At 37.2% G+C, this 15826-nt stretch overlaps 1 protein-coding gene across 1 annotated transcript in view; it reads right to left on the bottom strand.

Moving 5' to 3' along the window:
• Nucleotides 1-820: 820 nt before the first annotated feature.
• The window catches only part of EIF2AK2 (eukaryotic translation initiation factor 2 alpha kinase 2), a 36959-nt gene continuing 21953 nt past the window's right edge, over nucleotides 821-15826 (bottom strand). The window contains exons 12-16 of the mRNA XM_087436897.1: nucleotides 15629-15809; nucleotides 12314-12442; nucleotides 8857-8958; nucleotides 7742-7795; nucleotides 821-7663 (exon numbers count right to left, since the gene is read on the bottom strand). Coding sequence (XP_087293023.1) covers nucleotides 7541-7663; nucleotides 7742-7795; nucleotides 8857-8958; nucleotides 12314-12442; nucleotides 15629-15809 — 589 coding nt within the window. The 3' untranslated portion in view covers nucleotides 821-7540. The remainder of the gene's footprint in view (nucleotides 7664-7741; nucleotides 7796-8856; nucleotides 8959-12313; nucleotides 12443-15628; nucleotides 15810-15826) is intronic.

The raw sequence follows: 15826 nt of genomic DNA, 5'->3' as shown, positions 1-15826 counted from the left end.
ATGCAGCAGAGCTTGGAACCACTAACCTAGTTAACTTCTGGGCCTCAGTTCTTCATCCAGAAAAATGAATGATTATTTTTAAGAATATAAATACATATATAAAATATTGGAGTTTATATAGTTGGATAATACTGTTTAATATTTACTTTTTTGTTTAAAAATAATAAAATTGTATAAATAGCTAAAACAAAGGAGTACATTTTTTCCTTAGAATTACAGTCAAATCCTTTCCCGTCATTTCAGCCAACATACCGAGATTCATTCAGTCAGTCCCAAAGCCACGTGTATTGTTTCAGATGGAATAGAATTAGGAACTGGCTTCCTTTTCTCCTCTTACTGACTATCGGGACAACCTACCACCTGCCCAGTGGCCTAGGATATTTTGAATATGTTCATGAACAATTATGCTGAGAATAAAGGAATAATCTTGATAGAACCCATGACTCCACCAGAGTTGTGGTTTCCATTTCCAGGCCAAGCCGTAGCACTGGGCCTGCCTTGGAGAGTGAGAGACATCCCTCCATTCTTACCCATCGACGGTTGAAAATACAGGCTTTCAATATGAGTAAAAACTTATTTTTTTTTCATAAAGGCCTTTTACAATTTCATAACTAGAGAATAATGAAAACCAAAATATTGAAAAGAATTTTTTAATTTGCTTTAGAACATTTATATGAAATTTGAAACTTACAGTAAATTTTAACATGTTGTCATTTACTTTTGTTTATATTGTGCTATGTTTATTTTCAAAGTTCTGTGTAGAATTTCTAAAATGTTTCATTTTCCTAATTATAAACCAAAAAAACTGGAGCTTCTAAAATTCAAAATCAATAGACTTTAATGTACCAAATTGGTTTACCTTACACACCTTTACTTTGTTATTTGACAAACATTTAATTGTTGAAATTGGAAAGTGAACATTATTATTTAGTATTAGACACCATTTTTAGAATCAAGCATATGAAATTCTTAACACTTGTATTCCCCCCCAATTCGAAAGCACTTACAGAGTTTCTGCTTTATGCAGCGCAGTACACTTGCTGTACAAAAATTCTCATACAAAAATGAGAGCCTGTCCCTGCTTTCCAGAAATTCACAGTAAGAGGAAAACAGCCACACAGGAAGAACTGAGCTCCAAGGCAAACTGGTAAGCACAATACTGAGGCACTCGACACTGGGAGTACTAGAGAGAAGTTTCATTCTGAGTGCGAGATGGTGGAACACTATGGAAGTAGCACTGAATCTGAGTTCTGAACATAAACTTTTATATGCAAAGTTATGAGGAAGGAGTTAGAATGTGACCCGGCATTCCAACTCTTAGGTGTACACCCAAGAGAAATGGAAATAATATGTCCACATAAAACTTGTACACGAATATTCATAGTAGCATTGTTCATATTAGCAGGAAAGCAGAAACAACCCAAATGTCCATAAACTGAAGAAAAGATAAATAAAATGTGATATATCCACATAATTGAATATTATTTGGCAATAAAAAGGAATGAAGTACTGATCCCATGCTACAACATGGGTGAACCTTGAAAACATACTAAGTGAAAAAGACTACATGTTGTGTGATTCCATTTAAATGTCCCGAATGGGCATATCTGTAGAGACAGAAAGTAGATGAGTGGTTGCCTAGAGTTGGGGGAAGATGAGAATCACCGCTAATGCGCACAAGGTTTCTTTCCGGGGTGACAAAAATGTTTTAAAATTGATTGTGGTGATGGTTGCACAACTCTGAATATACTAAATGCCATTGAACTGTATACTTTACATGCGTGAATTGTATGGTATGTGAATTATATTTTGGTAAAGCTGATATTAAAAAAAAAAGTTGAAGGGAATTTCAAGTAGAAACCGTAGTAGAGAGCCATAGAGTGCAAAAGCCTCTTCAGGTAACACTGAGCAGACCTGTGTGGCTGGGACTTATTTGGGCAACAACCAATGTGGGTTGAGCCTCCAGAGGAGCACGGCCCTGCAACACCTTGACTTTAGCCCAGTGAAACTCATTTCAGACTTCTGGCCTCCAGAACTAAGAGAATAAATGTGTGTTTTAAGCCACCAAGTTTGTGGTAATTTGTTCCATCAGTCATAGGAAACTAATACAAGTCTCGATCAAATTAACTCCTAGAGAGCCACACATATTTGAGAGAGATTCTATTTGCCTCACAGTTTCACTTATGACACAGTCTTCAGTTAGTTAAGAGTTTAAGCCAATAGTGCGGCCACCATACATCTATCAATGGTAGTCCCTTCATCTGAGACCGTTCTGAAGAAATGCAAGACTGGAACAGGTCATACTCACAGATACAGAATCACAGACATTAAGAAGTGAATTGACGTTTGGATATAGAGTAAGTATCTAAATGGAGATGTCTGCCATGCTTTGATCCTTAGCCCTCTTTCCTCTATATAATCTCTCCCTTGGTAATCCCTGGATTCAAAGTTAAGCATCCAGGGTTACTTCCAGATACATACACATCACTTCTGTGTGTGACTCCAATCCATCCTCTCTCTCAAGTTCCCATCCTGCATTTCCTATGGTCTGCTCTACATCTTCATGTGAATATTCTGGCAGCACCTCAAACTCAGCATCTCCAAACGAGATCCAACATGCTACCTTCCAGATGTGCTCCGCCATGTTGACACACGTATGGTGGCCCCACTATTGGCTTAAATTCTAACTAACTAAAAACTGTGTTAATAGGTGAAAGTGTGAGGAAAAATCTCTCTCAAGTAAGTGTGGCTCTTCAGGGGTTAATTTGATAGAGACTTCTATTTCCTTTAACGGCATCCTACTCCTGTCACTCACCTTCAAACAAACCTGGAGGTAATCTCTGATGCTTACCTCTTCCTTAATCTTCACATTCAGTTAGTTCTCTTGGTTCTGTGCCCTCCTATTGTTCAGCCCTCTTAGCTTCTTGGCCTTCTGGCCTTTCAAATATAGTCTCCTCATGCTCCAACACATTCTAAACACACTGTTTCAAAGTACCGGTTTGGTCATACCCCCGCTTAAAAAACAAAAACCTCACTTGTCACCTTTGGAGGTTGCAAGGCTATCAACTCATTCTAAAGATTAATAAATTAAATATTTATCCCATCTTTCCCAATCAGCTTTAGAGAAAGTTCTTCTTTGTAGAAGAATCACAGATGATAAATTGTATAGGTTCGATAGAATCCAAAAATCACTATTTTGCAACCCCTAATGAAATAATGGATTCAGGCAATGGTCATCAATGGTTGCTAAAACCATTAGGTGAAAGATTGATAGGAAGCTTTACAGTAGATGACACCACCAGAAACCACCGATCAATTTTAACATCACCGAAAGTGGAACAACCAGACATCGTGTTCCTCATGATGTGATGCAAAAGAAAGTATACAGCATCACCTATGCAGTATTCTTGGAAAAAAATTTTTGAACCAGAATCAAATCAAGCTTCTAGTTCTAACTAGACACCAGGGGCATACCATCAGTCAAATCCTGAATGAAGGAAATTCTACAGGACATATGATCCAGTTAGCTTCCTTAAATGAATGGCAAGAGGAAAGAAATTAAAGACGGGTCAATGTTATAGAGTAAAACAGACATCAACTAAATGCAATGTTGGATCCTGATTTAAACAACAAGCAAAAAGATACTTTTGAAAGGTAAACTGAATACAGACTGACTATTATATGATAATTAAGGAAATCTTATTAATTTTGGTGAGTGACAATGATATCATGGTTTTGTTAAAACTAAAAAGGTCTTATTTGTTGGAGATACATTTTTAAGTATTTACAAGTAAAGTGATATAATGCCTGAAATTTGCTTTCAAATACGCCAGCAAAAGAAATTGAAAAAAACAAAGAGGGTAGATATAACAAGAAAAGCAGAATATTGATAGCTGTTGAAGTTGGGTAATGGGTAAATAGAGTTTCATTATTCTATTCTTTATTTGTGTATGTTTTAACATTAAAATTTATTAAAAGTAAATATGAATAACGATAAAATTATTTAATATTCCATAATGAAAAGTTAACATGCCAGGAAACTCACATTATGGTGAACGCTCAAGTGCAGAATGGATGTTGTGAGTTTATGCTGCTAGTGAATGCACTGGATAATCCAGTCTTGGAAAAGATCATATTTAGACTTTTAAACATTTCATCTCAGATACATTCATATCTGAGTGTGTGTGTGTATATGTGTGTTTATACATTTATGTGTGTATGTACACACACTCGTCTGACTTCATGGACACGCATCCTGTGCAGTTGAACAAGGCTTCATGTTCAAAAGTGCCCCATGCTTAATTTTTGGACAAAAGCTTCACATTTTCATTTTGCAAGGGGTCTCACAAATTATGTAGGTGGCCATACACACACATGTGTGTGCACTTATGTATATGTGAGTATGTATATACGCTAAATATATCTAATGTAAATAACATATGTGCTAAGCGTATATGTGTGTTACTATATATGTATTTATGTTAAATACGTGTATATTTAATGTAAATAAGATATGTGTGACTAGTGATCAAAATTTCCTTGAAGGTCTGTTTCTAGTGAAACTAGGTCAAAATAACTCTTTCAAAATCTGTGTGTTTTAATTAGCAAATAAGGTCCCTGGGCTTTGCCGCTCTGGTCCTCTGATTAAGAGGATACTTTTTATTTAGTATCCTTTTGAGGCTGAGAAAATATATACTCACAAATAAATAAAAGCTTCTAAGAGATGCTATATTTATTTCATAATAGTAAAAATATTAAAATGAGGGAAGGTAAAAACAAGGCTACATTCTCATTAATTTGCCACATTCATTAGTTTTTCTTTTGAATACAGTCTTATTCATTAAATCCACATAATATTGTTTTTTAAAAATGATTTCTCTCCACCCAGAAAAATTTCAAACCTACAGAAAAGTTCAAAGAATATTACAAGAAACACTTCTATTCTCTCCACCTAGATTTATCAATTATTCAATTGTTAACATTTTGCCATATTTGCTCTCTCTCTTCATTTTCACATTGATTTTTGTTGAACATTTGAAAGTTGCAAATATCATGACACTTCACCCCTAATATTTCTGCATGCATTGCCTAAGAACAAGACATTTTCCTGCATGACCACAATATCATTATCACACCTAGGAAAATTAACAACTATTCCATAATGTCATCTAATATGCAGTCCATATTCAAATGTTCTCAATTGTCCCAAAAATGTCTTTCATAGCTATTTGCTGGGTTTTTATCTTTTTTTGACTTTTTGAGAAGCAAAGTTAATTATCTTATAGAATGACATCATTCAGGATTTGTCTAATAATTTCATCATGATTAAATTCCAGTTAAAAACTTTGGGCAAGAAAACTAAATAGGTGATAGTGTATAACTCTTACAGCACATCAGGTGGGGCATAATGTTAGGTTGTCCCACCTTTGGTGATGCTAAATTTAATCATGTGGTTAGCGTGGTGACCACAAGATCTTTCCATTGTAAAGGTACTGCTTCCCTTTGTAACCGATACATCATCTGTGGGATTATATTTAAATCCTTGTGAAGACTCTGTTCCCCAACATCTTGTCAACCAACAGTTTTAGCATCCATTGATGAACCTTGCCTTAATCAAATACTGCATTGGGAGTTGAAAACCATATTAACTGCTCTTAGTAACACCTTTAAGAAACAGCCATAAGCCAAAAGTATTTTCTCTTACTGTGATTTTTCTTAGTCTAAATTTTGCTCATTTTAAAAACTGTAAAATTACTCAATTTTAGAATGGTAGTTGGTTGCTATAAAGTTTAAATTAACCCCCAGGTTCTTCTAAGATACAGCCCACATTATCTTCTGGCCTTCCCTACAGCAATTCAGGGAAACAGACTAGTATACCCATGTTCCTCAAATATATCTTTTCCAGAACTCATGCCATGCCCCTCGCCCAGACTGCCCATATAGTCTCCTCTCTCCTCACCTAAATCCCTCACATACTGGGAAGGCTCACTGGAGCCCTGTGCCATGATATCTCAATGGAAAGTGATCTCACCGTTCCTGATTGACTACTCTCTGTGCTTAACTACTGCCTTACAGCACAATTATCATCTTTATTTATTTATTTATTTTTCCCCCAAAGCCCCAGTAGATAGTTGTATGTCATAGCTGCACTTCCTTCTAGTTGCTGTATGTGGGACGTGGCCTCAGCATGGCTGGAGAAGCAGTGCGTCAGTGCGCGCCCGGTATCCGAACCCGGGCCGCCAGCAGCAGAGCGCGTGCACTTAACCACTAAGCCATGGGGCCGGCCCAACAGTTATCATATTTAAAGTGTTTGTTATAATAGATACAAAATGTATTTAAGATAAAAATAATAGCTATGCAGCAAACACTAGTAGACTCTATATCTAGTTTAAGAAAAAAAAGTTAACTGTTACCTATAAAGTCCACTTCCCCAACCATATACTCCCAACCCTCCTCAGAGAGAACCACTATCAGAATTTAATATTTCTCATTCCCTTCCTTCACTTTATTGTTTTACCACATCTGTTTGGACTCCTAAATATTATTTCATTTAGCACATCTGGAACTTTACATAAATGGAATCATTCTGTATTATGTCTTTTGTAACCTGCTTTGTTTGCTTAACATTATGTTCTTGAGAGATGTATCATGTTATTGCATTTAACTGTAAGTCATTCATTTTCACTGCTATATAGTATTCCAATGTGTGAATATAATACAATTTATGTACCCATTCTTCTTGTGATGGACATTAGGATTGTTTCCTGTTCTTTTAGCTGTTATAAACAGGGTTTCTATAAAAATTCTTGTATGCATGTATGTAGGAATGAAACTGATGACTTTGAGGGTATATACACCTTCAACTTTACTGATAATACCAAACTGTTTTCCAAAGTGACTGTATATCACTTATCTTTTTTTTTCAGTGAGGAACATTGGCCCTGAGCTAACATCTGTTGCCAATCTTCCTCTTTTTGCTTGAGGAAGATTGTTGCTGAGCTAACACTCATGCCAATCTTCCTCTATTTTGTATATGGGACGCTGCCACAGCATAGCTTAGATGAGTGGTGAGTAGGTCTGCACCAGGATCTGAACCCCGAACCCCAGGCTGCCGAAGAGGAGCATGCGAACTTAACCACTACACCACCGGGCTGGCCCCACACTTATCTTTTTGTCGGTACCATATTTCTCCAACTGGCTTGTCAGCTACCTAAGACAGGAAAAGATCCTACATTTTTTGGCCTAGAAACAATGGACATTTAACAAATAGTTATTAATTGATTGGTTTACTAATTGATATTAAAAAAATTTTTTGAGGGAATTTTTTTCTCATCTTCATGATAAGGAAATGAGCCAAGAATAAGTCAAATGTAAGAATGTTTTTGAAGTAAAAAAAATGCAAACCTTTCTGCAAATGTAGTAAAAAAAAATTAAGGAAAAAATGAAAATAGAAGGTAAATACCATCAATATTCCCTAGCAGATTTCAGACAGTTACAGGAAAATTGAAGATCAGAAGCAAGATACTTTCTTAGAAGGGTTCTAACATGATTTCCATTTCCTTGTCTCTGGACCATTCTTCCATTCCTCCAAAGTCCTCAATATTTCAGATGTCTTAGGTCGTTTCTTGGGATCTTTTGAGACTAATTTCTGTAGAAGAATTTTCTGTAATGATAGTAAGAGTCAACATTAAGAAATAAAACATTGAAATAAATAAAATTCTGATTATTTTCAAGTGCTTACTTCTCTCTTATCAAATACATCTGAGAAGTTGCCAGCCTTTACATCTTCCAAAATCTGAAAATAAAACATATATACATATATAGTCGTTAGGAAATTATTCACTTGGGAAGACAAACAAACTCAGGAAGCACTAAAAGCTGGAGATACCCTAAATCTAGGATATTTCCAGATCTTTGGAAAGTCTCATTACCAAGAAGCAAGCAGGACTCCCCTCCCCCACCTCATGCCATCTAATAACCATCTTTAACATTACAACATGGTGAAGTCTTAAAAGCATCATATGCATTATTTCCCTTCATCCTTTTTGGAACCCTATGTGATAGGTATTTTCATTATCCCTTTTTTACAGAAGAGAAGGCTGTTGACTCCAGGCAAGTCCCCTTTACTGAGCTTCAGACTAGGATATCTAGTCGCCTAATGCCTTTACTGGCTCCCAATTGCCTCCACAAGAAAGTCCGTATTCTTGCCTTAATTGAGTGCCAACATGTCTTTCCAGTGCCATCAATCACCACTTTCCTGTAACTTATATACTCCAACAAAAACGACACTGCCTGCTGTCTCCAAACACTCTGCACATGCCTGTCTCTATGCTGGAATTACCTTCTTTCCATTTTGGACTATTAGAAGCCAACCATCCTCCAGATCCAGCTTAAATGCCTCCATGATACCTAAATCCCTACAGCTGGAAAGAATCTCCCTCCTAGCTGCTTCCATAAGACTTCAGGCTTTCTCACAAGACACTTATAGAATTTTCTTATATTATCTTCCCTTTTAGAATATAAGCTCCTTGAGAACAAGGCTTATGTGTTTTTATAACCCTAGTAGGACTTAGCACAGTGTCTTACGCAAAGCAATCACTACAATTTTACTGACTGACTCGAATAGGAAGAAACAGCTATATTTTTATGACATGTACACACCTTCCAAAGAGGACCAACGCTTTTGGTCTTTAACAAAATGTTTTGGTTGCCCAAACATGATCCATATTTCATTTGCATTCCACACTATTACGTTCAAGCCCATGCCCACAGGAGTGCAATAACCGTCTGCAGAAGCACTCTGAAGATGACGGCCAATGGTTTTTATTGCTTACCTCTTTCTGTGAGATTATTTACCTTAAATGTTTCCGAAGTAGTAGGACATATGTGAAGAAGCTCTGCAAGAATTAACCCCAAAGCATAAATGTCCACTTCATTTCCATATTCTTCTAAAGAAATCTAAAGAGATCAAAATATATTTATATCTGTTATTCACCTAATATAAACATCCATGCCTTCTGAAGCCAAAGAAGGTAATTTGACCAAAATATTTTCTTATCATACAACAATGTATACTTGCTAGCTAGATCTGTGGAGTCTGACTGCCCAGGTTCAAATCTCTGTCACTAAATAACTGAAACACCTGTGTAAATTAACCGTCAATGTGGGAATAATCTTAATCATAAAATGAGGATAACAATACTTTCAACCTCAGAGGTTGTGGGGTTAAATGAGATGCAGCTGGTGAAGCAGTTAAACTAGTTCCCATTAAGTGACTTGCATGCAAATGTTCATAGAAGATTAGATTTATTCATAGTATTCCATAACTGGAAGCAATCCAAATGTCTATCAACAGGAGAATGGATGAACAAAGGGTGGTATATTCATACAATGGAAGAGTACTCAGCAATAAAAAGGAATAATCTGCTGGCATAAGCAACAACTCAAGGTTCTCCAACAGACATTACTTTGAGTGAAATAATCAAATACAAAAGAGTATATGCTGCATGATTCCATTCATATGAAGCTCAAGAACAGGGAAAACTAAACTATTTTCTTCAGAAAATCAGAGCACTGGCTGCTTTTGGGCAAGGACTCACTGGAAAGGGCCTGAGGGAATTTTCTTGGGTGAGGAAAATGTTCTACATTTTCACAGGCTTGTGGGTTTCACAGATACATACCTTTGTCAAAGCTAAAAATGTACATTTAAGATTTGTGCATTTTATGGTGTACAAATTAATCCTTAATAAAATGTTTTTCAATTAAAAAATCACTAAAAAAATGAAAAGCACAAGATGAACGATTTTTTAAAAAATATTCTTAGAGTGACCATATAGGATGCAGGAGTAGTTAATAAAGTGGGAGTTAAAGGGAGCCATTAGCCACCTAGTGTCTTCCACTTTCACACTCCACAAAAAACTTAAATTACGTTTTTATGCCAAATGGTCCCCAAAGTGAAGAAGAGGTCAGTCCCTCTCCATTCTAGACTCTCAAACCATCAAAAGATGAAAAGTAGACAATAAGCAATCAACCAAAAAAATTAAAACTATTAAAGTAATGAGTCTATCTATAAGACAAACATGGACAAATCAATAGCTGTACAACCATGCTCATGGCAGCATTATTCACAACAGCCAAAAGGTAGAAGCAACCCAAGTGTCCATCAATGGAAGAATAGATAAACAAAGTGTGGTGTATCCATACAATGGAATATTATCTAGCCTTACAAAAAAAAAAGGAAATTCTGACACATGCTATAACATGGATGAACCTTGAGGACATCATGCTAAGTGAAATAAGCCAGTCACAAAAGGACAAATACTGTATGATTCCACTTATATGAGGTACTTAGAGCAGTCAAATTCATAGAGATAGAAAGTGGAATGGTGGTTGCCAGGAGCCAGAGGGAGAAGGCAATGGGGAGCTGTTCAATGGGTCCAGAGTTTCAGTTTTACAAGATGAAAAGAGTCTGTGGATGGGTGGTGGTGATGGTAGCACAACAACATGAATGTACTTAATGCCACTAAACTGTACACTTAAAAATGGTTAAGATGATAAATTTTATATTATGTGTATTTTACTACAATTATAAATAAATACAGTCATGCGTGACTTAACGATGGTGATACATTCTGAGAAATGTGTCGTTAGGCTATTTCATTCTTGTGCGAACATCACAGAGTATACTTACACAAACCTAGATGGTATAGCCTACTATACACTTAGGCTATATGGTACTAATTTTATGGGACCACTGTTGTATATGTGGTCTGTCGTTGACCAAACCATTGTTATGTGGCACATAACTGTAAATATATTTTAAAAATAAACAGTCTCACTAATAACCAATTAGATACAAGGAGTCCCATTTTAATAGCAAAACACTATAGTACATATTCAGGAAAAAAATTTAAAAATACGTACCAATATGAAAAGTAATTCAAGTTAGACTAAAGTATTAGCAAAAACACAAAATACATTTATAATCTTGTGGTAGGAACAGCCTCCAAAATAAAAATGAGAAACCCAGTAGCCATAAAGAAAATATTGATAAATGTGACAACTTAAAAGCTTCTATGGGGCTGGCCCAGTGGCGTAGCGATTAGGTTCGTGCACTCCGCTTCAGCGGCCCAGGGTTCACCGGTTCAGATCCCGGGTGCAGCCCTACACACTGCTCATCAAGCCATGCTGAGGCAGCACCCCACACAGAGCAACTACGACATACAACTATCTATTGGGGCTTTGGGGAGATAAAAGGAAAAAAGGAGGAAGACTCGCAACAGATGTTAGTTCAGGGCCAATCTTCCTCAAAAAAAAAAAAAAAGCTTCTATGCCACATTATAAACAAAGAAATAACAAGTAACAATCAAGGAGAAATTTTCTTTAATATTGTTAACAGACACAGAGTCAATACCCAAAATACATAAAGATTCCTTACAAATAAATTAGAAAAAGCTAATCTAATTAAGAAAAATAAAGAAAGGATATGAATAGAGAATATACAGAAAAGTTGTAAGTAAATACATGTAAAGATGGCCTACCTTCTAAAAATATGGAAAAAGCAAGCTAAAACAGCAAGATACTCTTCATTCATCACATTGGCCAAAACTGTAGTCTGACAGTACCCTAGTCTAACTGAGATGTGAGGGAGGAAGCAGCCTTCTACACTTTGGTAGGAGAGCATAGAAGAATCACTTCTTTTGGATGACAATTTGGCAGTATTTATCAAGTTTGAAAGGCACTTGTCATTTTATTGAATAATTTCACTTCAAGAAATTTATCATAGATTATCACTGAAATATATTTTTTTAGACTCAAAGATAAGGAAGAAGACACATGACATGTCTGCAAATGTACAAAGTTGGAAACAACCTAAATAAATACCCATCAATAAGGAAACAGCTAAAGAAATTATGCTACATTACAATACAGTTGCTAAGAAGAATGTGTCGAATCTATCCCCGCTGATGTGAAAAAATTATGATACACTGCTGAGTGGAAAAAATCAAATCACAGAAGAACATGATAATATCCTTGTAAAAACGTATTTATGTACATTTTTATGTAAAAAAGTCTGTGTAAATATATATTCGTGTTTGCACTAAATTTTACAACTCACAGAAAATGACTGAAAAAGGATAAACAACAAACTCTAGTGAGGAGAGCAGAAGTAAGGAAGGTTAAGGGGAATTTTCCATTTTTATTCTATATACTTCTGTACTGTTTTAATTTTATAAGAGGTGTCTATTATTTTTATAGTTTAAAAAAATGAATGAAGTGAAAAGCACATAGACAGAAAGGAAGGTGACCTCACCTGTTCTGGGCTCATGTATCGCCTAGTTCCCTTATTACTTGTCCGCTTGTCATCATTTTCCAGGGACGTTACAAGTCCAAAGTCTCCAATCTTTACGTGTTCTCTATCTACTAAAAATATGTTACTTGGCTACGGGAAACAAAACAATATTTAATTTATAAGTACCAATTTGACAGACTGTTATCACATATCCAAATCATATTTAGCAATGGCTATTTTGATATTTACTTATAAGGCATTTACCCTCACACAGGTAGCCCAGGGTTGGACACACCCTTGGTGGAAATGTTGCAAATATGAGTCCAGGATTTGATGAGGATTGAAGTAGACGCCCTTAACATCCCTTCCCATTTTGAGATTCTCAGAATGGGTCTCCTCCCAATAATGCTGGAGAACATCCTGTGCAGAATTTCTCCTGGGGGCTTACTTGATGTCAATTTCTCTAGGCTTCTGACAACTTCTTCACAAACATACCCGCTCTATCCTTGAAGGCACACCAACTTAACAGGAAGCTGATGACTAGCACCAAAGTATTTTTCCCATGTAATTCTTTAAGCAAATTGAAAAAAAAAAAAAAGGAAGAACAGAATAGAACAGAATGAGGGGTGTTCATCCTATTTCATGGCTTTGTAGAAGGTATTGACCAATATTCTAAAGACCGTGAAAACAGGAAGGTTGGTGATGAGGAAATTAATATTTTGCCATTCTTGAAAAGGCTAGACTTTCAGTACAATGCAGAGCTTAGTCATTCACACATGGACTCCATGAGATAATACTTATGAGACAGCCTAGTAAAGGAACTGAGAGGGAAGAGACCATTAGCCCAGGAAAGCTGAAAGAGGAGCTTCCAAGAAACCAGCCTGAGGAGGCCCACACAGAAATTAGCAGTTAGGTTAGAACAATTACTACTGAGATTGGAACCTAATGCCGATGACACAAATGGAAAGCTGTAGATGTGTGTGGGGTGGGTGTGGAGAAAAATTCACCTATGCCACATTCAAGTTACAATGTAGGAATATGATGGGTTTGCAAGTGCAACTGCTAGTCCCACACAAGGCTGTAACCTGACTCAGAGAAACAAGAGGTTGCATTTACAATGCTGTCTAAATATATAAGCTAGATGAGACCATCTAATAAAAATTGCTTGCTTATAGTTCATTAAAAAGAAAAAAAACAATAATGCTGCATTTTGTCTAATCAGTTATGGTATAATTAGGCAAAATGTTGGGTTGTAGAGCATAAAAAAAGTGCAAACTTTATATATGAGGTACAGCAACAAGGGCTGGTGTTCAGACAGTGGCTGACCAAGGAGCCTGAGCCTATTACGAGACTGAACCTCCTCAGACAGTAAGACCTCACTCCAGAAGCCTCTACGTCCCTCGCCAGTCTTTGGCCTCGCTCTTAACATTCTGACAGAAAGCAGTAAACACTGGTAGACTTTATACAATAGGGGCTTCCTTGAGTAAAGATCATTCTCTGGCAAAGCCACCTGCAGCGGGTCTTTTGTGAAGCATCACAAAAAAAAGCGCATCCTTTCATTTGCATCTTCTCTCAGGTGTTAGAAAGCAGCAACTGTAGCAGTGAGGCCATAGAAGTTGCAGAAGGTGATGGGCCGGCCCTGCGGCTTGGTGGTTAAGTGCGCGCGCTGCGATGCTGGTGGCCCGGGTTCGGATCCCGGGTGCGCATCGAGGCACCACTTCTCCGTTCATCCTGAGGCCGAGTCCCGCATACAGCAACTAGAAGGATGTGCAGCTACGACATACAACTATCCACTGGGGCTTTGGGGGGAAAAAGTAAAATAAATAAAATCTTTAAAAAAAAAAAAAAAAAAAGTTGCAGAAGGTGAAAGAAGCCACTGTATTCAAGTCTGACTGCAGACATAGAGTGAACACTGTCTGCCAACAGACACAAGAGAAGATCACTCCATGTCACGAGGTACAAGCAGTACAGACACAGGAGAGACGTGGCGATGATGTGGCGGAAGAAAGGGGAATCCATTCAGCACCTGTCAGAATTGCACTAATTCACCCTGAGGAGGGCCTGGGAGTTAAGACCCAAACTTCTGTATTTATTTGCAAATTACCGTATAAACAGATAATTGTGTTTAGTTTCTTATTTAACTCTATATATGATTTATTTCAAAGTGAAGGTATAGCCATTCTAAATGTATCCTTTTGAACATAGTCCTTACAACGTTCCAACTTCAAAGAATACCTTCTGATATTCTTAGATATTGGAACTAGGAGGACTCTAACATGAAGGCATCAGGCATCCAGCTCCCAGGTAGGCCAAGGACACAATACATTTTAAGGGCCACTTACTCCTACCTAGGCCCAACAAACAACTGTTTACATGGGCGCTTATTTTTCTCAAGAAACTTTTTGCTTCGTTCCTCATTCCTGGCTGTTTTAGACAGGCAGGGTAAGCAGACAGCCAAGATCCATACAGACAACGTGCTTCTGACTGATCCAGAGTGATCAGGAAAGGCTACATAAAGGAATTGGGACCAAAGGGGACAGGCAGAAGAGTGTTCCATGCAAGAACATGAGCAAAGGGTCAGGGAGAGGATTCAGCATGGCGAGTTTGCGAAGAGAGCAGGCAAATCACAGGTAATCGAGTGCGGAGGAGAGACTGTGAAAAGCTGCTCTGTCTCTTCTTTCATTTTGATGACAAGGAAAAGGGAGAAAACTGCTCATTTAGACCATGAAAGAAGCTAGGAAGCCAGAAGAAAATGAAAATATGAAGGTATGCTACATGTTCCAAGGTTGGGATTACTGCAATTTACAATTATGGGACAGAGATGTCTAACCAAATACCAAGAAAATTCTAGACTCTGGACCCAGTAGCTGTGACCGTCCGTAAGAATGATGACTGAGCAATTAGGAAAACCATGTTCCCAAAGCCATAGTCACCAGAGTCCCTTCTGCCTCTCAGACAAGCCTGAGTAGCAGGAGAGGCAGGGTCAGAGCAGCCAGTTGGCTACATCAGCCACAATAGTTATTTGCACAGAAATGCTCAATATACTAAAGCTATGAGAGTTTGCAACTGGGGTGTGACTATCAGCCAAATAGGACCAGCAGTGAATGAGCTCCTTCCTATAGAGCTCCATGTCTCGATAAGTTTACTTGCCCTGGAGATCTTCTGAGTGGTTCTATGGACTGGTATTTGGGGCAAGTTCTAGATCCATTCTAACCTTAGTGGGTCAGAGATATTATTTCCTCATAACTGTCAATCAATTCTAAAACTAGAGAAGATAGATTTTAAAATGACTAAATCACATTTATCACTTCCTAACAAAGTACATTTTTCACTTACCTTAAGGTCTCTATGAATTAACTGTTGTGAATGTATATAATCTACTCCTGTTGTTATTTGTTCAAATAATTTCAAAGACAAACATTTATCTGGTTTATTGTTTCTTCTGTCGTCAATCCATCGCTCCAACGTCCCTTTATCACAAAATTCCATCTGGATGAAAAGGCACCTCGTCGTTGATCTGGGTATAAAATTCAC

This window comes from Ceratotherium simum, chromosome 11 (genome assembly GCF_057802395.1).
Source record: "Ceratotherium simum simum isolate JZ-2026a chromosome 11, ASM5780239v1, whole genome shotgun sequence".
Lineage (NCBI taxonomy): Eukaryota > Metazoa > Chordata > Mammalia > Perissodactyla > Rhinocerotidae > Ceratotherium > Ceratotherium simum.
Note: the sequence above shows the minus strand (reverse complement) of the source record. Positions and strands in the feature narration are given on the sequence as shown.